Here is a 24,080-nt window from a genome sequence, read left to right as displayed (position 1 = left end):
CATTTCCAGGAACTTCCAGATTTCCAGACAGCTTTTTAAAAAATGTTTTATTCCCCATGTAGCGGCAGTAACATCGTTTGATATTTATCCGCGAAGAGAAATGCCACAAGATACAGTCCTCTGACATTTACAGCATCTTGATGTGGGAGCAAAACTGTGTCATTGTGCTGTTGAATGCGCGTGTGTGTCCATGTGTGTTTACAGGTCGCGCTTTATTCAGGTCCAACTGTTCCGCGTTGCCACGGAAACCAGTTTTGAGTGTTTTGCTTTAGTTAAAGAAGCAGAGCTCGAACTTTCAGAAATTAGACCCAAAGCGCTCCGGTAAATAGAAGGACCTCGCAAGCTGCAAAACAAAACGTTTCCTGCTTTTTATTTATTTATTTATTTATTTATTTATTTATTTTATAGAACCCCCTGAGATTCACCCTGCAGCCGATCACTTTAATAACTCTTGATATCAAAATTGCAAGATTACAGATTTTGTTTGTCACAAACTGCTGTCAGTTTGGGCATCTTGTAATTTCCATCCATTCCCAGGAGAGTGGAGAGTGCAGTCCAGGCGTGTATCCGTGGCTTGGGATATGGGCGGCGCAGTGGTCAGAGTGCTGATTTTATATGACAGTGAATTCACAGCCGAGTAAGGTGCCTCAATAAAAATGCCTGTGCAAAGCTGGCACTTCAAACCTTCAAGTGCTCATTTTCTTTCCACAAGTGCAGCAGGGAAAACTGCTGAATGGGCTGTCCATCTATGTCACAGCCGCAGCCCTTTTGTGACCTTTCTTATTTATGAACCCTCTCGCGGCCGTCATTTCCACCCTTTTCCATATGTATGCAGCAGATTCACTACCACTGCCACCGCCATCAGAACAAGTCATCTACAGTAGGGTCATCGCACAGCTGAGCCTCCGACACAACCTAGAGCACAGTCCGGCTATTGTGCTTTCCCTGTTTCGCACTGTTTCTGATGGAAGAGGAAGCCACAGAGAGGACTTCCGAGTCAAAGATGAGCATGTCCCACATGCATACTTATAGGGAGAAATGAGCACTGCTGATAGAGGGCAGCATTTCTTTCCCCGTCACTGAGGCTCATGGGGAGGCTGTGTGAGGCCGTTAGTGTCCTTTCTCAGCAGGGTATGTGTGGTCTGCTCGCAATCATTAGGATTTCCAGCTGTTGCAAATCACATTAAACGTTAAAGCACATTGAAATCATGTATATTCTCACATTAACCATGTATGCCCACTTCTTGAAAAAGAAATCAAATTATATGTATCTGAAATCTTAAGATACTCGATCTTCTTCCCCATGCTGAATGCGAGACACCTCCTTCACTTGTATCCAGCCGTAACATTAAAATAAAACTTAGCAAAAACATCCCAACCCACACAGAGCTGGACGAATCCCTAAAATCACATTTTAGTTTTAAAGCCGAGTGAGTGAATATCAGACTGCTTTAAATGTTTAGTATGCTGTTTTCAGATACTCTACACAAACAGCTACTTTTACTTTGCATGTTAAACAGGAAGCAGTCACATTAAACTGTCTTCTTTTGAAGCTGTTCCTCAAACTAACTAAAAATAAAAAAATAAAAAATTATATATATATATATGACTTAGTGTTTTTGTAGTTATGTATTTAGCAGCATATATGACTTAGTGTCCGCATGAAAACTAATAAGCCTTAGACAAAATGTCAATCTGTTCTTTTACTGATTTATTCATTTTTATTGAAAGGAAACATGGTTATTCTGTCTTTGTGATTCAGTTTTTGCCACTTTTAAAAATTGTGGTTCTTAGTTACAGTGTCCTTGGGCCATGTCAGTGTTAGCAGTGCTGCTTTGCATTTGTGAATTGTGATATATAGTGAAGCCTGTTGTGTTACACTGGTATGCCTGAGTCTGACTTTGACTTGGTGAGCCCAGTGATGAGTTGGGTGATAAGCAACAGGCAGGAGCTGGAGAGTAGGACAAATCCGTCTGCGGCCCTGTCAAGTGGCCAAGTTCACGCCAATACCCAGTCAGTTGCTTTTGGATGAGAAAAACATGTATGAGAAAACTGGATATGGCGATAAGCAAATGGAATGACAGGAGTCTCGCATTTGCATGGAAACACAAGGGACCTTAAGGGAGTCCTTTTGATCGTATCAGACCAAACGGCAGTTTGCAGGCAGAGCTGGAGAGTATTTTCATATAGACGCAGCAGAGCTGCTCAAAAAGAGCCGTGAGCAGAATGTGAAAGAAACAGTATCAGCTTGTAAATAGTTGTCGTCTTGCTGACCCTTAGCTAATATATTTCAGGAGGAGTTAAGCAATTTATTGTGAAGTGTTCAGTCTGTGTGCATCTAACTAAAAAGTCTATTCTAAGGGATTCCTGTGGGTGCAGGAGCTGCTGCGTAGCATAGCGTACACGAGGAATACAACTGTATGTCCTTCCTGTGAGTTTTAAATTGTTACATTCACATATTTGTAATTATGTCGTGGTGAAACAGCATGCAGGAAACTGCCAAACAGCAATGTGATTTAGCAGCTGACTGATTCATTTGTGTGTGCGTTTATCGTGGTCTCCTTGCATGTATGCTGCCGTGGTTGCCCATCCAGCAATGCAGAGCCTCTGTCTCACACATGCAAACAACATTATGACACTGATTGATGAATGAGCTCTCCCTGTCAGGTTAAACGAAGCACACGCTCACACAAATCCAATTAAACTTGAAGCAAGCGTGCATTGAGGAGCACAATCTGAGAACCTGAAGGCAAGCACGAGGGCATCTTCAGCCCACCAGGTTAATAAATATTTGATACTGAGGCAGCCATGCGTGTCTTCTTGTTCAGAGTGTTGGGAAAGTTAAAGAGGGTCTTTGCCTTTAAGCACGGTGCGACCAGAGCCGCTTCTGTTAACACGCTTCTGCTCAGGTGATTTTTATTTTTAATAATTATAAATTCCAAAAGATCCAGCTGCAGCTCACCTCCTCTCTCCAGGGACTGTCACACACTTCTCGCACTGCAGTATTTGGTGCCTGTCTTCCCTGCATCCTCCTCCTTCCTCTCCTCCTTCTCACATGTGCATGCTTTGCCACCTAGATTGCGTGAACTGTCTCCCACTGCATCCCGCTGGCTGTGACGCCACTGCTCCCCTGGCACGGAGTGGTAATGCAGAATGAAGCCTGCTATGTCTTAGCATGAGTTGGTGTAAATAGCTTAGAACTGTATGTTATGTATAGTAAGCTGAATGTGAGCCGCCATATCAGATAGTGCAACGGAGACAAGCGACTTATTCTTAGTAGAGATGTGGTTGCCGCCATTCAGATCCTTCAACAACAGTAGACGTATGTGTGGCCGTGTCATTGCGTGTGTGTATTATGCCTCTGTGCTCCTGCCAACCTCCCTTCTCCCCCCACCACCGCCCCTCCGGTGGGAAGCAAGAGTTCATTTCTGTGATGGCAACTGAGATGGTTTTGTTTCAAGTGGTGTGAGGAGTGTCTCCAGGCTGGGAGGTTTCCGGTCGCTTAACGTTGCGGGACGATAAATTACAGGGAAATAGAGTGACAAGCTTCAGAGGGTAGATTGTTGATGAAGAGACAGTGGTGGTGCAGATGTGGAGCTACTGAAGATGACACAAGTGTAATTAGAAGGGACTTGTGTTTGTTCTTCCTTTTGTCAAGCGCAATTGTCGTACCCTTTGATAGAAGCACCGAGACACGCACCCCGGGCATTGGTGAAGCATTTACGGTATCACAGTTACAGTTTCCTCCTTTATTATGGTACATTATTAAAGATGTCGTATGCCTATGTAGGATTCATAAGCCAGGTTCTCTCTCTCTCACACAGTCACACACACAGACACACACACAGATGGACCCTGATTTGATCAAATCACAGAAATGCCAGTGAGGGGAAAAAAATGCAGTTTTATTTGCTTTTGCCGTCTTTTCGCTCGTTGTTGTAAAATACAATCCACCGCTGCAGATGTGAGGTCTGGTCATGACGAATGATCCCATTACCATTATGTGGCTGTCACAAGCTCGGATCCGCCAGGGCCTTCACACCGAGATGGTGCTTTTCAGGGCAGTTGTTGTGGTTGTCTTGAAGAACTGGCAGCCCGTTTTTCAGAACAGCCTTCACTCCTAATAACCCCTTCAACTTAGACAGGGTGTTTGTTAAAGAGGGGAACCAGGCTCGTTTGTTTTCTGCCAGGAATGATGAAAGCAGCCGGCCTGTAAATACTTGCAGATTTGTTTTGGTGTTTCTGTGGAGGAGTGGCGTAAACTCGAGTGCGACTAGAAACAGTTGTTAAATGAGTGGACTTTGACATCCTGCTTGCCTGTCATTGTTATTAATATTTTGGTTGCAACTCAGGTGGATCTAAGAAATGCAGATCTTTAAAGGGGGTTATTTTCAGCCTGTGATTGAAGGGGGTTATTTTCAGCCTGTGATTGTCTTTAAGTAAAACTGCACATTAGATTTGGCAGAAGTCTGACCCTTGTATACAATATATCCTGTTTTTGTGTTGCTGCGTTTGCAAGTTGTAGCAGTTTGTTACATAATCAAACCTGGAAAGCAAACAGTAAAGAAACATAAACTGCTACTCGGGCCGCAACTTCATGCGCGTTGAAGAGTTGCTGCAGCTTGGCAGACGTTTAGACTCCACTGAGCTCCTTCTAGTCCCATATATAAGAGACTAGAACAACAAACCTTTCCCTCAGGCTTTTTCACAATCGCCAATAACTCTCTCTCGCCTTCTCTGTCTCACTTTAAATGCTATCCACGCAAATAGGCATTTCCACCCGCTACCCGCTGTTGTGCAGATCGGCTTTCTAACCCGAGGTATCGATGTCATCCTAGGATATTTACACAAGTATTTATTGGTTATCGATCAGGGCCGGTATCCCTGTCAGCAGCTTCCATAATTGAATTAGTCTATATACTACTTTCCCACACAGTGTTCAGGCATCTGCCAAACTCCTCCTTCCTCACCCAAATCAACTGCTCCTCGCGCTGAAGCACACGTAGCTCTGAATCCTTTCTATTTCCTGTACGCTTCCTGTCGAGCCCCCCACTTCATTTCACAGAGCAGATCAGGATTTGGAGCCATTTTAGCCGCAGGATTAAAGTCTGACAGGGATAATGCCACTTCAGCCACTTGTGAGTCACGTGACACAAGATGATCTAAGGTTTTGGGAGGAGCACTATAATGTAATTAATGTATCGGAGGCTCTAATCCATTTGACTCCACCCCCTCGTGGAGCCGGATGGCCATAAACCTTAAAAGCTGCTCTTTTCCCCCGTAGAGGACAGTGAGGAAAACAGAGGGGTTGATGAGCGCCTGTTTCTCCTTCACGCTGCTGCCCCTCCACACACTCCCTCTTCTAAATAGAGCGACCTGTTCACGTTATTTTAACCTTAAACCGGCACGCACGAGTGCGTCCTATGTACTGTACATAATCCCACCTCCTTCTTAATCTCCTGATGGCTTATCACCGTTACTGCATTTTACCCAGTTATGTAAAATTGCTGCAAGTCAGCGGCTAATTTAATATCCTACTGTTCCTACTTGTCACTGGATCTTTTTCGTATTCTTCACTAGCATTGTTATTTTTAAAAAGGTGTCACATTCGTGGAAAGTTTACTTTAAGTTTGCTCTTGTCAAATGCAAGCAAAGGAATTTACTTTTAATGTGTGCTTGTTATTTTATTATTATTTTTGTTTTTCTTGCATTCCTAAAACTGCTGGGACTTTGCATTTATTAAAGGCGCTAAAAAAAATAAATGTTTCAACAATCAGCTGAATATTTATTGATTAATTAATGTTTAACTGCTTTTATTTCTGTCCAACTCTTAAATGAATGATTATTTCCGATATTTGCGGCTTTTTAAATAAGCACTTAAATACTGCAGGATTAAAGGTCAGGTGTTGCTTCTTTAATTTAATTAGTCTAAACTGTAATAAAGGTGAGAAGGAAGACTGCAAAAGAATAGGTGTAAACCTGTATAAATATACAAAGTAGGCTTAAAATAAAGTTAACCCACCAAATTTTAAAATAAACATGGCGACCGAGGCATCGTTAATAAATATTTCCCCCAATTTGGCGGTGATTTCCTGACCCGGTGTTTGAGAACACACTCTTTCCAAAAGCTGTGTTGTGCCGATGTTTGGAGATTAAGGACTCCACAGTGACGGCAGCTGCGACTGGCAGGGGTGTTTTGAAAGATGTTGCTCATTGACCAGACGTGCAGGGTTTCTGTTTCCCAGAGGATGAATCTTCACTCACCTCCTGCTAGTTACCGTGCGTATTTTCGCTCTCTGTTAGGAACTTCCCTGCAGATGGAGGTGGGGGAGGTGGGGGGCAGTGCATTCAAGTGTGTGTGAACAAGTAAAGCTTGCTCTCCAGAGGGAGCTGGAGGGAGAAGTAAGACGGAGACGTTGAGAGACAGACTGTAGAGAGAGCAGCAGACAGAAAGCAGGAACAGTTTGAGGGCTTGCGTAATGTTGAGTGGTGTGCATGTGTTATTGATCCTGGGACCTACACCTATGGCAGACGCGCTGAGCCTTCCAGCTACGGTATAATACCTTATGGTTGGCAGATTAAAGGATGAGACCTCAGGAACAAGCTGCACAACTCAACATAAAGCAACAGAAGCAGCCATGAGGAGCAGCTAGCAGCGGACCCACACACTGCACCGCCGCAGTATGAGCTGGTATCCACCTGTCAGTAGCTGTAGGCACTGAGGTGTGTGAGAGGCAGACACAGGAAATGCATCAGTGTGTGCATGTAGAGAGGAGTAGACAAACTAGTCCGCTATACTGTACATTAATGTGTTTTGGATGTGCATGTGTGTCCCCGTGGTCTGGCTGTATGTCTGTCACTGACTGTGCTGACTTTGTGCTTTGTGACGGGGACAGAAGGGTCCTCGGTTTCTGGAGGAGCCGGCAGGCATTTGATGTGCACAGGACAGGACGGCACATGAGGAGCACTCTTGAATTATCTTTCTGTTTATTATTCTTCCTTCCCCCCCCCTCCCTTTTTGTTCTGTTGCTTGTGGCTCAGTGGTGAGGGAAGTGGTTTGAGCCCCAACGCATTAAAATGTAAATGCTGTAATTGCAGCTGATTGAATGTTTTCTGCATTTTGCGTGATTACCAGAAATTACTTTTTGAACAGGATTACACATAATGCTCCACATCCCTCGTGAATTAGCCTATACGCTTAGTTATGAGTGTAACACTCATTCCCGTGAGCGTGATCTGTGAAATCACAGCAAGTTTGGCAGCCATGCAATTTACACAATTAACTTTTTTTTAAAATTAGCACAGAGAAATTACTTTTCAGTGCAGCAGAAGTCTGTGTCCAGTATTTAACTTTAGAAATAAATATAATTCTAGAAGTTTTTGAGGAAAAAAAATGTACATCTTTTTTTACTGATTATCTTATGTTATAATAATTTGGATTTGCAAAATACAGGTAAATAGGTGGCTCCTCGTTTGAGCCATAAACCTTTGGAAGCTCGTAATGCTAATATATACACACAAAATAGAAGAGATTTTAAGACCTTATTTTACTTTTTTTTTTTTCACATGGGAATCCTGCAGTCCCTACCATCCCATTCAAGTATAACAACAGTTTGAAAATTAGATTTATATGTATTCATTTGGGAGACTAATATAGGCTAATAGAATACTATTCCCTTAAGAGCAGCTGTTTATGTTATGTTTTCTGGATGTTTTCTCCTTTATTACTCAGTACAGTAGGGATTTGATACGAAAGTGGGAATAGAGAGTGTGTGTGAAACCGGAAATGATGTGGGACGGACTCAAACATTCCTCATTGGTCAGCGCTTGGTAGCGACCTCGCAGTCGTGTCTAGAAGCTCTTCAGACCCCCAACGTTTGTTGTTGCTAGGTTTCTACATGGAAAATTGTGAGCACAAACAAGAAACAGCAGCTTCTGTCAGCATGAGGAAAAAAAGGTAATGTAAGGCACATTAGCAAGAAAAGAGCGCTAGCCTGTATTGTGTTTACCTCGTTAACTATGAATGGTTTAGCTTACAGTAATTAGTGAATGTAAGTCAGCAGATATCAACTGAACGTTTTATGTAAAGCCTGGTCAGTTAAAACAGGTCTGGTTCTTTTAACTTTTTTTTTCTTTGAATAATTTAAACTTCTTTATTCCACCAGAGACATTACAGAAGAGATACGTGGCACTAATTCCCAGACAAAGGGTGGTCGAGCTTCCGGTTTTTTTAAAAACAAATAAGCTCTTTAAAACGGTATTTTGAGGCGACGTGGATAAAGAGTTTTAGGCTTGCTTTATCATATTTTTCTAGTGTTACTAAACATACAGTTCCCATTTCCTGGTGACCGTTGAAATGAAAGTTATCTGAGATAAGTATTTAAGGAAAATCAATGGAAGCTAAGATGGCGGCTGCGCGGAAAGTCTTTGTGTTCAGAGGCCTTGAGTTCATTTAAATCTAGTAGGCTGTTTTTACATGTAAAGAACATGTTTACATTTTTTTTCTTTTTAAATGTTAGCACAACATTTGTTTGTTTTATCTTAAAAACAAAAAGGGTTGTATTATTAGTGCACTTAAGGCCAATGGTTAAAAAAAGTCAGATTAAAGGCACATTTTTCCTCCAAATGTATATTCATTCAGGGTAAGTTTACCATTTATTTAAAAAAGTTGATACATACGTATTACATTTATTAAATTCAGTAATAACGTCTCCTGGAGTGTCACCAGGATGTAGGGGTCCTCCATTGTGCTTGCACATTGCATTGAAGGAAATAAGAATGGAGGCCCTTCCTTAAATTTAGTTACTGCACTTTCCAATAGACATCTACTGTAAATAATTTTCCCTCCAATTCTCTCTAGTCCCATTATTGTACATTGAAATTTAATAGTTTAAATTTAAAGAGAAAAAAAAAGGCTTGGAAGCACATTTACACATTGTATGGCAGTACCATCGGCAGGATATCACAAATGTGTAAAATGCTTTTGGTGAGGGGAAAAAACCCCACTGTATATGAGTGAATTTATACCAGAATGTGTTTGTTTTTTAGTGTTGTGCTTTGTAAACAGTCCCTTACACCAGTGCTGTTAATCTTTGTAGTTTGTCTGCTGGCCTCAGGCAGGCCTGGCAACTTGTGGTTGCTAGGGACGAATGCGTATTCGCAGATTGGTGTGCGAGCGGTTGCTGGCAGCCACTCATCGACTGCGCTGAGTGGTAATGAAAGTGTGAAAAGTGTCTCACACACAGGAAATCAGGTATCTACTCTTTCAAAATGTTGCACCCTTTGAAATGTATTACAGAAGGTGGCCATTCTCTGTTTCCGGTGTGCAGCGTACGTTTTCAAGTGCTCAGGGAATAAACATTTTTCTTTAGTGATCTATGGTTGCCAGGATGTTGTTGACTGTTTTCCTAGTGTGTTTCTATGTTGCCGAGGCTCTACAGCAGTATTTTAGGTGGATCTAAGGGGTTAGGGCCCCACCTTTAACAACAAGCAACCGAGGATTTTTTTTCATCAGCTTTTATTTGAAGTAGTTAAAATAAATATGAATTTGTTTTCCTTTCTGAAAGCATAAACGGCCTATGTCACGCTGACAGATACCTGTTTGTTTGGAGCATGCATGTCACGATTAAGAGCAGTTGTTCAAGAGACGAAGAAACTTTCTTTATTTTTTTTTTAAATGCATTGTGTACTGATGTGGATCCCATACCTCCTGACTTGAGCTTGATGTTCTAGGGCTTCAGGGGTTTTTAGGTACACTGAGCCTGGATGGTTTTCTCATACTGTTTGAGATTTTTTTACACCAGAAGCCTCAGTGGAAAAACACAACAAAACATTTTATCTCGAGAGTTGTTAAGAAGTAGGTCACCTGTAATTAATGGATGTGGTTTTTCTTGCATTTATATTTAGACTTTCACGTTATTATTATTTTTAAACAGTAGGGATATTACGTCAGGTTCTGCCTCTGCAGGAAAAAAAAACATGTAATGGGCTAGAGTGAGGATGAAGTCACTTAGTGCAGCAGATAGCTACCTTTTCTATTGAAAGTAGAAAAACCTTGAACAATAGAGAAGACGGGAGTTAGCTGAAAATTTGTGCCTGTTGTATTTTCTCCTTGAAAGCTTAGGCGGTTTCTCTTGAGAGAAGTTAATGAATTTACAGCGCAGTGCGCTGCTGTCTCTCTCGCTCTCTGTTGATACCAGTTAGTGTAGCTCACCCGACAGCCTCTTTCTTTCTCCCACTCCTTCTCTCTTCTATATGACAATAATCATTTGAATAAGAAGGTATTTAATTACACTTTGAATTTCTGTGTTTAAGTGAATGGATGACCTATATTGGTCCTCACCACGCACAAAATCACACAGTAACAGTGATAGATTAGTTATGTTTCCTTCATTTTTACACAAACATTTGTCTGCGTGTTATCAATAGAAGCTTTAATTTTGAAAACTTCTGTAATTACAAGGCCTGGTTCAAATTACTCTAGTCGATACGTAATCAGAGTCTTGGCAACATGCCTGCTGAAGCCTTAACTTCCTAAGACCTGACCTCTTTCATGGCATGCATTTTTAATTTTTCGTTGCTATTTTGGTTGATTGGGGCCTAAAGAATGTAAAAACAAAGAGTTACCAGATTTTTTATTTTATTTTTTGAGATCCACGCATAAGTACATTTGTTTCAAATTTTGATAGAACAGTGGCAGTATAATGTCCTCGTAAGTGGATATCAGGCTCTTGTAGAGCTGGGCGATATGAGATTTTTTCATATCACGATATGTTTTTTTCATTTCAGGCGATAACGATCTATATCACGATATAAGCCAAATAACTATATTTGTAAGATTTAAATGTGCCGTTGCTCACAAGTAAAATGTGAAATAATCAGAAGCTTGTTTTTATTTAAATATTTATTTCCCATAATAAGTTCAACAGGGTAGATGTACTTAAGGAACATGAGACTTTTTCAGATAAATAAAGGCAAATATTGCAAACTACACAAAAGGCAGCCGCTAAAGCGTTTAAGTTTCAAAATAGAACAAACGAAACAGACTAAATTTTCAATTCCACTTAGAAACAAAGTATTAATTCTAAAAATAAATCTTAGTTTGTTTTACAGAAGAACAGACAAAACTGACTAACTTTTGTCAATATCAAATAAACTGAGAACTAAAAGGAAATTCTCAATCTCTCCTTGTTGTATAGCTTAGCTTTTCAAACAGTTTTAACAGTTACTTTAGTCTGACAAAAGCCGAATGACAAATTAGCGCTTCCAGTCAGAGACTGAGGCTACGTCCACACGTACACGGGTATTTTTGAAAACGGAGATTTTCCGTTTTCGTTTTAAAAAATAATCCCGTCCACACATAAAGGCAGAAATGAAGGAAAACGCTGCTATGAACATGCCAAAGCAGCAGGTGGCGCTAGATTCCTAACCGTGCAGAAATGTTGGCCAATCAGAAGTCTAGAAGCCTCGGTGGGAAAAAGTAAACAAAGCTGGGGCATAGAAGCAGAACAGAGTCGTATGTGTGGACGGACAGTAACTGTGTGTATATGTAAGCATTTAAACACTGCAGAGAGTAGAATTAACAGTAACAGTATTGTAGAAATTCATTTCACCGAAACAATAACGTGGCGCACAGTGTGACGCATGCACCAGTTTATTGTATTTCCAGACTTGCTTTCGGCACAATTTACAGTGCACGCTACTCTGTTTTTTGTCAGACTTGAAATAGCCGAAATACCTTCACACTACGGAGCTTCTATGGCTCTTCTGTTCGACAATCTCTCCGGCATTGGAACCATCATCTGTTTTCTCTTCGGTCACGCTCGGTTGATTTTTCTAGTCGGCACACTCATTTCCTCCATTACGTGCTGGCTCCATTACCCGCTGGCTGCTTCCCAAACAAACACACGTGCGGCTTGGCACTTGTGCTGTACGTAACAAGTCACGCGACGTGACGCTGCGGCTGTGATTGGTTCGGCTCTGCGCTACTTAATTTGGATTGGCTGACCTTTTTTTTTTTTTTTTTAAAGAGGACAAGAGCGGCGAGGTCTATCGCGATAGCTTAATTTCTCTATCGAGTAAAAGTTATATCGCGATACATATCGTTATCGTTCTATCGCCCAGCTTTAGGCTCTTGTAGAGAAAAATTAAGTATTTTGGTCTAGACGTCTCAAAATGTGATGTCCACATATGTGGATGCCAGGTTCTAGGAGGTTAATGGTAAGATTAGTTATTACATGTTATTTTATTGACATCATATTTCTCTTTATTGTTATTGAAAGGGTATTCTCCTTGATGGGAAAAATAGACATTTTTTTCCTCCTAAATTTGCTACATTAGTCTAAAAAACTTGTAATCTCTTCTTGGATCTTTCCTCTTGTTGTGCTTGCCTGCTTTTTTCACGTTTTTTTTTCTTCACTTTAAGTGTCCAAAATAGACTTTCTTTCCCTTTCAAAATAAATGTGTGACACACATTTATTGGCGCTACACTGCAGGGACATACATACATCTCTACCTGTATTGGAATAAATAAAGATAATTAATCCTGATAATTCACAGTAGAACCTTAAAATAAGTGTAATATATCAGCAATATGACTTAAATTTGAAAAAGTGCTTGTAGGCTAATATAATGAATTTAGTTAAAGATGTAGCTTATGCGCTAAAGAAATGTCGTAAATATGTCTATTTCCCTAATGCGGAGGGACATTTTAAGTCCAGCCTGTGTGCTGGCCCACACCCTGCACAGTAAATAGTGAAACTCACAGCTCAAAGTTTTGTCTGACCAACAGTCACTTTGCTGTGGTTTTTCTTTTTCCAATTGTGAAATTTAAAAATGTTATTACACTGTTTTTATTTATTAAGCTCTTAAGAGAATAGATTTTAAGGCCTAAAACAACTCTGACATGTTATTGCCATTTGTCAGTTTCCCACCTGCTCAAAAATAAATTTAGCAAAACAAGTGTTTATATAGTAATAAAAGTGTGTTTGATTTAAGGTGTGTGAATGTACTTTACAGTCATTATGAAGTGCTCTGTCGCTTTGTTTGAAGCAAACCATTGTCATTTAAATAGAAATGGATTATGTTACAGTTATGGGCAAATGAAACATTTTTAAAAAAATACTCATTTCATTGGCTTAGCAGGCATGACGGGAGAAAATGCGTTTTGTGTCAGCTGGGCACCCTGTGGCATTGTAGCTCTGACTAAAAAAAATAAAATTAATTTGTGATGATTACACCTGAGAGCTGAAAATGATTTTTATATCTGCAACACTGTGCAAATAACTTTTGGAATAACAAGAGGTGAACCGGTGGTATTGTAAACATTCATTCATTTTTTTTCTTTTTTCTTTTATTGTAGTCAAACTGCAGTCTGCTTATCTTCAAGCTTACCTGTATTGTACAGGCAGAAAAGTTAATGACTTTGGACTGCCAGCTTTCACTACAATAGGGCCTCAGACATGAACGCTGTGTTTTACCTGAATCACTGAAATCTGTTAAATCATTTGTAATTATCTCATTATATAACCCAGAGTCACTGCTTGGTTCAGCAGTTAATCTTGAAATGTCCCTACGTACATGTAAATGACGAGGAACAACACGCAGTGTTGCCTTATTTACATCTTTCTATTAACCAGCCGAGTGAGCGTCGACAGCAAATGTCAACAGGAAGGCTGTGGCTTCCATCTGAGCCGCATGCGCCTACCTGCATGCCTTTCGGCCTGTGCCTCCCCGCCTCGGTGCCACGGTGAAAACTAATGCGTGAAGAGAAACGGGCAGGCAGGTAAGCCTGCTGCATTCTGATGAGTTCTCGCCCCACGAGGTCTGGGAGGGGAACTGAAGCAGGCACCTGAGTGCTACATACCGAGATGAGGTGGTTAGCACTACCGTGGAGCAGCAGCTTTGTTCACTCTGCAGCATCAGTGTGAAAAATATGTAGTTAGGGAACAATGGAAAAGGGGAGACCAACTGCCTGTTTTCTACCTGATGATCATGGGATATACTGGAGGGATAAACACCATTAAGTGAAGCTGCATGTGGAGAAAACGTTGACTGTAACACCCTTCAATATATTTGATATGTCACTATACGTTTAGTCAAAAAACAACAAGCATTTTGTTTCTTTACAATATGACTGTGTTTTTACCCTGTGAAACCTGTCCATGTAGGTGTGAGACGTATGTTGTCAAAGAAGTGTCTTGTAGTCATAAACTGATCGAAATCTAACTTGACCCTGCAGTTTTCCTCAGGCGTATAGAGCATTTCAGTGCCTTTCAGCTCACTGGTTTGGTCTTCTCATTGCTTATAATGACGTTTTTATCTGGCCAAGCAGTTTTCACCGAACAAGCTCTGACAGTACATTATCTGCCCACCACTGAACAGTCCTCAGTTTTTGCCATAACTGGAAATGATGGATGCTTATATTTAATACTGCCAAAATTTCAAGCCTGCGTACAAGTAATCCCCATTAGGTTGCAGACTGCTGTAAACACTTAGTTTTCAATTTTTTTTTCTCCTTCTACTTCTTCTTTTCCTGTTCCCTGTTTTTGGGCTAGGTTGATGTCAGCTGCTTATATGGTCGTGTCAGGCACCACTAGATCTGTGACTCTGTGAACAAAATGGCTCACCCAGAAAATGTTTCTTCCGTTATGCTTAAAAATGCTGTGCAGCCTTTTAGGGGTTTATTAGGATGTCTTAAAATGAGCTTTTTCCCATTGTGAAGTTCAGTTGAATTTTCTTGCTTTTTCTAAATTAGAATGCACAAGTATAGTCTTGGTATGTGGTAAATGTATATCTTTTACAGGTTTTTTTTTCTGCGTTCTCTTCATAGATGGTATCAAAAGTATATGTAGCTACTGTGATATTACCCATACGTTTTTGAAATCTTAAAAAGAGGATTTCTGCCATTGCCATCTCAGTTACAAAAAGTTGGATTTAACGAGAAGGGGCGGGTCTAACTGTTGCTAATGATCTGTGATCGACAGGTTGTTAGGCTCTATATAAGGTCAAAAAAGGATCTATTTTTCAAACTGTAAATAATTTAGAACTACTTTGGTGGAGTCCTGGGATTAAAAACATGGAGGTGGAAATGAGCATAATCAGTCCATTTTAAGAGTAAATTACAGTGGCAAGTTATGTTTCATTTTCAGGGCTGCATGTCTCCAAAAATACTTTAAAATAGGTTCAAAGATGTATTTTATATCTAACTGTATGAGACTGTAGGGTACTGATTATCTATAACTAATATGGAAAGCAAAAAACAGAGGGCTTTTTGCCCTCCTTTGATTCTTACAGGCAGTGGTTTTGCTGATTGTCTATTGGTTATGATTATATTGTGCTTCAGTCTTGACATCTGATAATGGTTTGTAAATTGCAAACTAAAGTCATTGCAGTGTCGTTCTTTTCATGCGCCTCCTCCACTAGGAAAGAAGAAAATGAACCACAGCTGCACCAGTGCCCAACCATAAACCATTTCAACTCAGATATTATTAAATAGTCATTAATTCAGAATCATTTCCTAAGAAATTAGGAAATGATTCTGAAATGATTCCAGGAAATTTCTTCCCAAGAAATTCGCTGGATAGAGTTAATAATTATTTGATATGTATCAAAAATATGAATGTCCTTATAGGAGTTTAAAACCCAAGAATAGATTTATTTACCATACATTTGTTTGTGCAGTTGTTTTTTGTTGATGTTGATAAATCCCATATTTTGCACTGTCACTGCTTATTTCTTACCTCTCCAATGACTGCAAAATTGCACATTCTTCTCAGAATTTCTGGAAAATAATTGGAAGATTGCTGAGTCAGAAAACTCAATGCCACATTTCTTTTTCAAATTGCCTTGTACAGCCATTATCTCCAATGTATTATATTTGTTCTGTGCTCTTAGATGTGTCCTGACAGAGCTCACACAACCCAATATACAAACTCAAACCAGTGTGCAGAAATGGAAAAATTTTGTCGAACAGCGTCATAGGTTTGTGTGATGTCCTGTTTATGTTTTGCTTTAGAGTCTGTTTGTCCTTGTAGGTGGAAAAGCAGGAACAAATCTTTGTGGCTAGAGGACGGTAACAACGTATAGACACCACTCTCATACAAATCCTGTTATCTCTGCTCCACAACAATTGGATGGGACTTAGAGAAGCGCTTAGGAGCACTAAACAGAAATGGTCTGAGCAGCGTCTTAATCCAGCAGCAGAGAGTGGGCCACTGTGGGAATGCCAACAGAGTTTGAAAGGAGAAGCGGGGGGACGTCTTCCACTCTGAAGGGTGTCCCGAATATTGTTGACTTGTTGCGCCTTCTCTGAGATTTCAGGGCGTTTAGGAGCTTAAGGGTCAAAACCAGAAAGTGGGTTAATTCAGATTAGATGAATCCGCTGCAGTTGGTGTCTAAGGACCACTGGGCTTTTTGACCAACCTACCCAAACTGAGCCATATACTGTTTCACCACTAGTCTCGGCGTAAATGAAAACTGTCAGTGCAGACTTGCATTTACCGTAAAATCAGTCCAGACTGAAGATGTAAGAGCAACAGCCACTCACATACATGCGCTGGCAGCTGTAAATGTAGCTGATTGTTCGCTGATCACATTATGCTGCACTCAGCACTGCACTACCATACATAAAAGAAACTGAGACATTAGTGTTGCCTGCACAGTATATATCACTGCATTAGTAACATGAGCATGTAATAGGTGCGTAATCACATGCCTCCAGTGTGATTTACGACCGCAGAGTTTTTCATTTCCTATTTTATCTGCATAGTACAGCTGATGTGATGGAGGCCGGGTCATCTTTCATTTTGTGAAGCCATCACTCGCATGAAAATATGAAGTCTTCCGTCAAGCTGTTTCTAGATGCTGTGAACTTCCTGTGTGTGTGTGCGTTATATCCTCAAGCATGGCCGTCAGTTGCTAATAGAGCCTTTTGCTAGCAACTGAACTGTTTTGTTAGAGAGTTGTTTTCTGTTTTCTGACAGAAAATAGGTTCGGCAATATTGTTTATCTTATCCCAGAGAAGAGATTATCTCCTTAAGCATTAAGCAGTAAATATGTTCCTAAGCTGTTGTGAAACAGTGGTGAGGACTTTGTAATATGACATGTTTGCACTGACAATCAGCCGGTGTTGACAGCTAAATGGATGCTGGAAAGAGGGGAATGACAGTTAAATGGAGAAAAAACTCCCAACACATTTATCATTCAAGTGAATGTTGCAAACAATTATGTGAGGACTGCAGTAGCAGTGAGTGAGTGTGCAGAGGTGTTTGTGTGCGTTTTGTGAGGCAGCGTGCTCCGGAATGAAAGACTATTTGAGATGCCTTTTTATTCGTCCAGAGCGAGCCACCCTGCTGGGCGCAGGACAGCATGCCTTGTGAGGCGTCTCTGACAGCCTGGGCATCCACACAGAACAGGGTGAGAAAGGTAAACAAGGCTCTTAAAGATCTCATTAGAAAGAAACCTTTAGCAGAGAAGGAAACGTTTAATTATTCACTTGTGAGTTTCTGTGTAGAGGGGAAAAAAAGGAAGGAAAAAAGGTTTCCCCCTCAGCCGCAATTCCAAAAGAGGCCTTGGGGGAAAAAAGCAAAACTTATCGTGTTGTAGTGTGTTTCTAATGACATAAGTGAGTTTGATTTTTGGGGGTTAGGAACAAAGTACACTGAGATTATGATAAATTGAAATCTGCACTGTGCATGCTGAGTGAGCGTGGAGGACATTTTGAAAAGCACATGTGTTAGGAACATAAAGAAAATTTGTTTCATATGAAATATTTCTTCTGACATACAGTTAGGTCCGTGCCTGTCATGTCAGTTTACATGATATAAAAGTGTCATATCACAGTATCAATGATATAGGAACACCATCCATTTAGATTCAGTGACTCAAACAACGAGGGAAGCCCAAGCATGTCTGAGGGCAAGAGCCTCCAGTGGTGATTTAGTATTTAAAAAGTGAACTACTCAGCAACTTAGAATCAGCACAGTACTTTGCAAAACATGCAAGAAAACTATTTCTGCTAAATGTGGAAACAATGTTTTTCACCACTTGATACACGTGTGACTCAAAAGTAAACTAATACGTTGACAAAGTGTGGCTGGAGCGGTCACTTGTTGCAGTCCATAGGACAGGAAGAGCAAATGCTAGATGGAAATGACTGATGTGGTTACACAGTAGAAAAGAAATGCTATAAGCAGTTGGTTACAGGGCTGTAATACATGGAAAAACAAAACATACAAGGTGCTGGGGTTGTTGCAGCATGTCACATCATGGTTCCCCTTGGACAAATTGTTTAGTGTTAAAGTTTGCAAAGTGAACTTGAACTTAAAAGTCTGTAGGATGTTTTCATAAATAAGTAGAAGAAATCGATAATAATTATTTTCTCTTCTCTAAATAATGCCACGCATCATGGTCAAATGAGGTTGCATACTAGTAACCAATGGCTACAATGGTGCATTTTTTTTTCTAAATTAGCTTTTGGCCAATACCTATCACTAGGTACTAGGCCATAAAAGAGGGCACATCAGAAGACCAGCAGATTGATAAGCTTGAATTCCGTAAAAACCTGGATTTGTCTCTGTTGGCTCCATCCAAGTGATCATTCTCTAGTTTGTGATTATAAACATGAGGAAATTTACTGCCTAAATATCTGAGCGCTGATGATACGACGATAACGTTCTGGTCCATTATGAGCTGCTGCTGAGCACTTTAACATTATCATTAAGCAGTAATTTCACACTACTTCCTTTGCTGCAAAAGGGCATTTCACTGTGTTGTAAGCTGTGCAGATTTTGCTTTTGGGCCCAGTAAAATATGATGTTGGTAAAATATTACCTTGACTGCTGTGTCTTAAGAGACCTCATAGTAGCAAGATTGGCATGCTTTTTTTATGATTTCATAATGAATTTGCCCACCCGTATGGGTGCCTGACATGTGTGCCCTGTGTATTCTTGTGTGCAACTACAGGGTCTGGTAGTTGCAAGACTGGCATATTTTTATTTTATTTTTTTTAAGAGGTATGTTAGAATAGGGCTGTGCGATATGACCAAAATCTCATATCCTGATATAAGACATCTATCGTCCCGATAATGATATAAATCACAAACATTTTCTGAAAGTTCAGTGAATCTCGGGCAGCTTGACTTGCGTGAAGTGTTTCCAGCTAGGTGTCGTGTACCTGGAGTTGAGTGTTTTGACCGATGCATGAAACTATACATTTTTAGACATAAGTTGTAATGGCCGCCGTTTTCTTTGTGAGTATTTATTACACAGCGTGCTGCGGGGAAAAGCCTGTTCTAACGTTTGAGTCTAAGGTTTATTTTTTAGCACCTGATGGCTATTTTTTGCTTCTCATCTGTAAACACTCTGCATAGTATTTCACGTGATTCCGTTTATTTTGAAAGGTCTCAACAGGATCTTGAGCTTTATTCTGAAAGGTTTATGTGGAAAATAAACAAGTGGACACGCGATGGTTTTACCGTCGTTGTTGCTAACGATGACGCATAAAAACAGGCGCTTGTCTGTCCTTAGTGTGGTTATATTAAATATAAGAGATAGAGAGAACTTTAAGAAATTAATATAGCTACTACAGTGACCATCAAAATGGTGAAAAAATATTGCCGTAAACACTTTATTTTGCGACACCATGAAACAAACGATAGCGTAAAATGAAACGATAGATGTTTTTACATCGTCATCCGATGTATATCGTTATATCGAACAGCCCTATGTTAAAATGTGACAAGACGAATGGAATATTAAAGCCTCTGTACCTTACAGCTTTACAGTCCTCTCACACACACACACCAACACCCCAACATCGTGGCCACTCCCATGGCTCTGGATGGTTTAAACGCTCAACCAAAAGATACAACATCCTATGTAGAAAACATTGTGCAGCTTCTGAAGAGTTACAAGGTTAGGTCACTTTAGCTACTGTTAAATTGAAAATGTTAAACGGTTATTTTATACGTTTACTAAATAAAATTTCCAGGGAAAATGGTATCTGGGCTACTTTTGTGCTTATATTTCACTTAGTCTGTGTCACTGGATGTAATGCTTTCTCACTGCTATTGCAGCAGTAATAGCAGGGAGCTACTTTTAATCCTTTAACGCTCCAAGTGATGTGAAGCTGTCCAAAAATTTGACGTCAGCTGATTGCATGCCACTGATTAGCTAGTCAGTGGCGTCACTTGATGACTCATGACAGTATCTCCTTCATAAAAATCAAAAACCCCATTTTTGAAATCCAGCAAAGAGGGAAATTTCTACACAAAAACAACACTGTGGTCCCAGATTCTGGAGAACGAACACACACACACACACACACACACACACACAGAGAGCAGCAGGTATACCACCAACCAAAACCCAGTAGAGTTGACCTGAGTAGCTACTAATGAAAAAAAGGATATATAATGCTGACTTACTTTTGCAGTAAATTCACACTTCAGATTAACGAGTGTGTCATCAGTGACAGAAACTTACTGGAAAAGAAGGACTGAAAATGCCCCTTACTTAGATTTAAAAATGCTGCTGCCTGCAAGCAAATACCAAACACAAAATTTGGTATTCATTTATTTTTTCATATATTGTCAGAAATATCATGGCAAGTTTTCTTGAACTATCATGATATAATTTAGAATCTTTGTCATCCACCTCACTTGCAGTTTATATTTATCAAGTCACCCATGGTATCTAATATGGTTACTTCTAGAATATGTTGCATTAAACTGCCTTTTTTTTTAACAGCATGGGGCTGTTTTGCATGGTAACTGTTTTTTAATACTTGCAGATGTGAATTTATAAGCTCTTATAGAATCTACTTTTATCAAAGTAAAAACGCTGCATAGATCAGCCCCAGCTGTAGTTATGTCTAGCTTGTTTTAGTTGTCTAAATTTTATAGACAATATCTCCCAGAAGCACCTGCAGTATTTGATAAATGTAGCCTGCGTTTCGGGTTGTGTTTTGTGTTAATCTCGTGTCATTCCTGTTGAAACTTTTCCCAGACTGATGTTGACACCTTGTCCAACTTCTCTTTTTTGCCTCCATAAAATGAGTTCAATTTCAGTCTTTGCCCATTTGCATTGACATAAGCTGTAGTCTCATGTAGCCATGTTTCTAATGTAAGGTGGAGTTAATCTTTCATAACTTGATGGGGGAAAAACCATCAATGTCTCACTTTTGACATTTTTGGGTACAAATTAATCAGTTAGTGCAATGTTAGCAATAGATTAATTTGAATGTATGATTAATTTTATATTTGTTGACAAATAGATTAAACAGTCAATTGGTGCAGCTCTGCTGCTTCTATTTTAATCTTACTTGCACCCAAGTGATATGTGCCGATAGCAAGCTGAGTCTCTGCTCCAGACACACGAAGGTTTTAAAATCTGAAGGTAGAACTGAAAGCACAGATCAGAATAGAGGAGAACAGAGAACCTGTGAAAGGATTCCTCTAGAATGGTTGATGATCATAGGGTCATCTTTAGGAGCAATGCAAACTTTTGGCACGGGTTGAATACCCTCTTTCTCACCCCTCTGTCTGCCTGCTCTCTCAGAGGTTAAAATTCCTTCGACTGCACCGCTTGCATGTGCGTATTAGTATGCACGCCTGTGTGCAGACACGGTTCCTTAGCTCGTACAGGTGGGTGCAGTAAATATTAGCTTTTCAAATGAACATGGCCACCCTCGGATATTTAAAGGCTGAAATTGAGAGGCTTTCTTTTTTCTCGTGGCAGGCAGCTCCAAACCAGCAGCAGACAGCTTGGTTACATTCAACAAACATTAAGTAACCATTGACTTCAGTCTGCATCTTCTACTGCAGTTCATTTTGGACTTGGGAAAGGAGGAGCTGAGAAAGGGCACTGGGTTCAAGCTTGAATGCAAGAAAACAGGAGATATTAGCAGATGACTGCCTCTGGTTTATCCACGGATAATAAGGGAACACAAATAAGTTGAGGATACCTGAAGACTGTAGACAGGCAGCATTTTATTTTACAGAAAGCAGTCATCTTGTGCTTATCCAGTGTATGCTGAGTGAGACCTCAAATGTGTCACTGCTTATTCAAGATGTCCCTTTGGATGCTTTCAGTCTGACAGGAAAACAGGTGGCTCTAAATAATGACTTATGACAGAGATGCTGAAAGAAATGGTGCATTTCTTACAGCGACGTTTTCCTGTTGAAGAATGAGTTTGCAAAGTTTACCCCAGTGTCCTGCTCGGGTTAGCCTCTCCCATCATCAGATTCACTAAAGTATCCATTCTAATATAAAGTAAGTGTTCAGCATCGGGCATCAAGATTAGTTGGAATAATTAATTAGCACAGACGCTATAGAGAAGTGGTACTTCTGAATTCACGGACTATTTAGGGAGACTACGCCGAATGAAAGGACCTTTCAGTTTCCATATTCTGCAGGTTGGGGATGCCAGCATTCGGAGCTGTTTTGAGGTTTTGACTTGGTCTTAAATCCTTTTCAGCTACTGGCTGCTTTTTGGATGTCACGGGTTTGTTTACAACGTTAGAAAAAGTGATGTGTTTTAGCGGTAGAGACAGATTTTAATTGGTTTACCCTTGTTTGGATATTGACTGCCAAAAGAGATCTTTCATCAAGCCACTTGCTTTAAACTGCCATCAGTGACAGAAAGCTTGCAGGCCACTGTGCTGTACAACACAGCAGGAATTGTCTGTTTTTTTTTTTTATCCTTGTGCATTCTGTTTTATTTTGGAATGAAGGCAGTATCTGAAGTGTCTATCGCTTTAGAGACTTTAAAGTTATAGTTGGAAGATTTATTGCTAAATATACATATAAAAAGGTGTTCTACTCTTAAATTAAGTTTGCTTTTTTGCTGCCGTTTCCCCTTTGCTTATCTTAAATTGGTATTGTCAGTTTGTTAATTTATTTCTTGGTATTTTAAGAAAAAGGGGAGAAGACACGTGACACTGTGTTTCTCCGGACAATCAGAAAAGAGTCATTCATTCGTGTCCAGCTGCCCGCGCAGTGCTCCCAACCTCTCCTCAGCCACTGACGGGAAATTCTGACCTGCAGTGTTTTACGCCCAGCCTGGTTCAGGAGAAAAATGCAGAATAGAAATGTTTGCCAGTGCGTGAACACAGACATTCGAGGCGCAGAAAAGCTGATACGACGTGCGTGTTTGTTTGTGGGTCCCATGGCAATCCCGCCTGAACTGAAATCTATCGCTCATTATCACATCTCATTACATTTCTTCCTCCACTTCATATCTGCATCTCAGCCCTTCAGTCTCACTCGTTGTAGTGTCTCCTGTTTTCCCACCAAAATGCTTCTCAGCAGCATGGCTTTCTCTCCACCGGCTCCTCATCAGCTGCCTTCATCGCAGAGCTGGGCTCTCTCACGTTAATGTAGTTGTTAACAGCCTGTGGTCACAGGCGGTTTGTGTGGCTTTGCTGTTGGAGCTGAAACGCTCACAGGAGGCAGAGGAGGTGCTTTGTAGGACCTCTGATCCCAAATGGACCGGCCAGTGATGGACTGTGCTTGGTTGACTGATATAGTTTGACAAGAAACTAAAAAGACCAGGGGTTCAGTGTTAAATTACAGAAATTGAAGATACAAATGAAAGGGATATGAACTGAAAACCAGAGCGAGAAACTGTAAAAGAACACATGAATAAATTTTCAGGGAATACATGAATATCTTGTTTATTGCTGAATGTGGGTGCTTTTTGTTTTCTTTGTTCTCCAAACCAAAAACACACCCTCTGTTGCTCTAGTTACGTCACTCAGGACGAAGGAAACCCATCATTGTGGTCTGAGCGCCTCTTTTGTTTTTTGTTTTTTTCCTTGTCATGTGATACTTTCACTTCTCCAGTTGAGAGTAGTAAGCACAGTGCTTGTAAGATGGTGTTACCAGGAGTCACATGCTGCTGTCTAATAAACACCCTCACCTTACATACCTACGGTACCTTCAGCACATCTGTGACAGCCCTTTGATTGGTGATAATGAGCCGTGGGTGTTTACAGTGACTGTGAAATTACATAGAGTAAATATAGTACAGGTCTGATTCTACATTATGTCTTTGCTTTTGAGCTACTGATACAGCAGAG

At 40.3% G+C, this 24,080-nt stretch overlaps 1 protein-coding gene across 4 annotated transcripts in view; it reads left to right on the top strand.

Moving 5' to 3' along the window:
* igf2bp2a (insulin-like growth factor 2 mRNA binding protein 2a) overlaps window positions 1–24,080 on the top strand; it is a 56,511-nt gene that overhangs the window by 9,001 nt on the left and 23,430 nt on the right. The window contains exon 1 of one of the 4 annotated variants that reach the window (XM_005723355.1): window positions 7,800–7,957. The exons of the other annotated variants lie outside the window; for them this stretch is intronic. Within the exon in view, the coding sequence (XP_005723412.1) occupies window positions 7,899–7,957 (59 nt within the window). The 5' untranslated portion in view covers window positions 7,800–7,898. Of the gene's footprint in view, window positions 1–7,799; window positions 7,958–24,080 lie in introns of those variants that run through there. 4 annotated transcript variants of the gene reach the window in all.

Source organism: Pundamilia nyererei, unplaced genomic scaffold, assembly GCF_000239375.1.
Source record: "Pundamilia nyererei isolate P.nyererei 1_Seehausen unplaced genomic scaffold, PunNye1.0 scaffold00009, whole genome shotgun sequence".
In the NCBI taxonomy this organism is placed as follows: domain Eukaryota; kingdom Metazoa; phylum Chordata; class Actinopteri; order Cichliformes; family Cichlidae; genus Pundamilia; species Pundamilia nyererei.
Note: the sequence above shows the minus strand (reverse complement) of the source record. Positions and strands in the feature narration are given on the sequence as shown.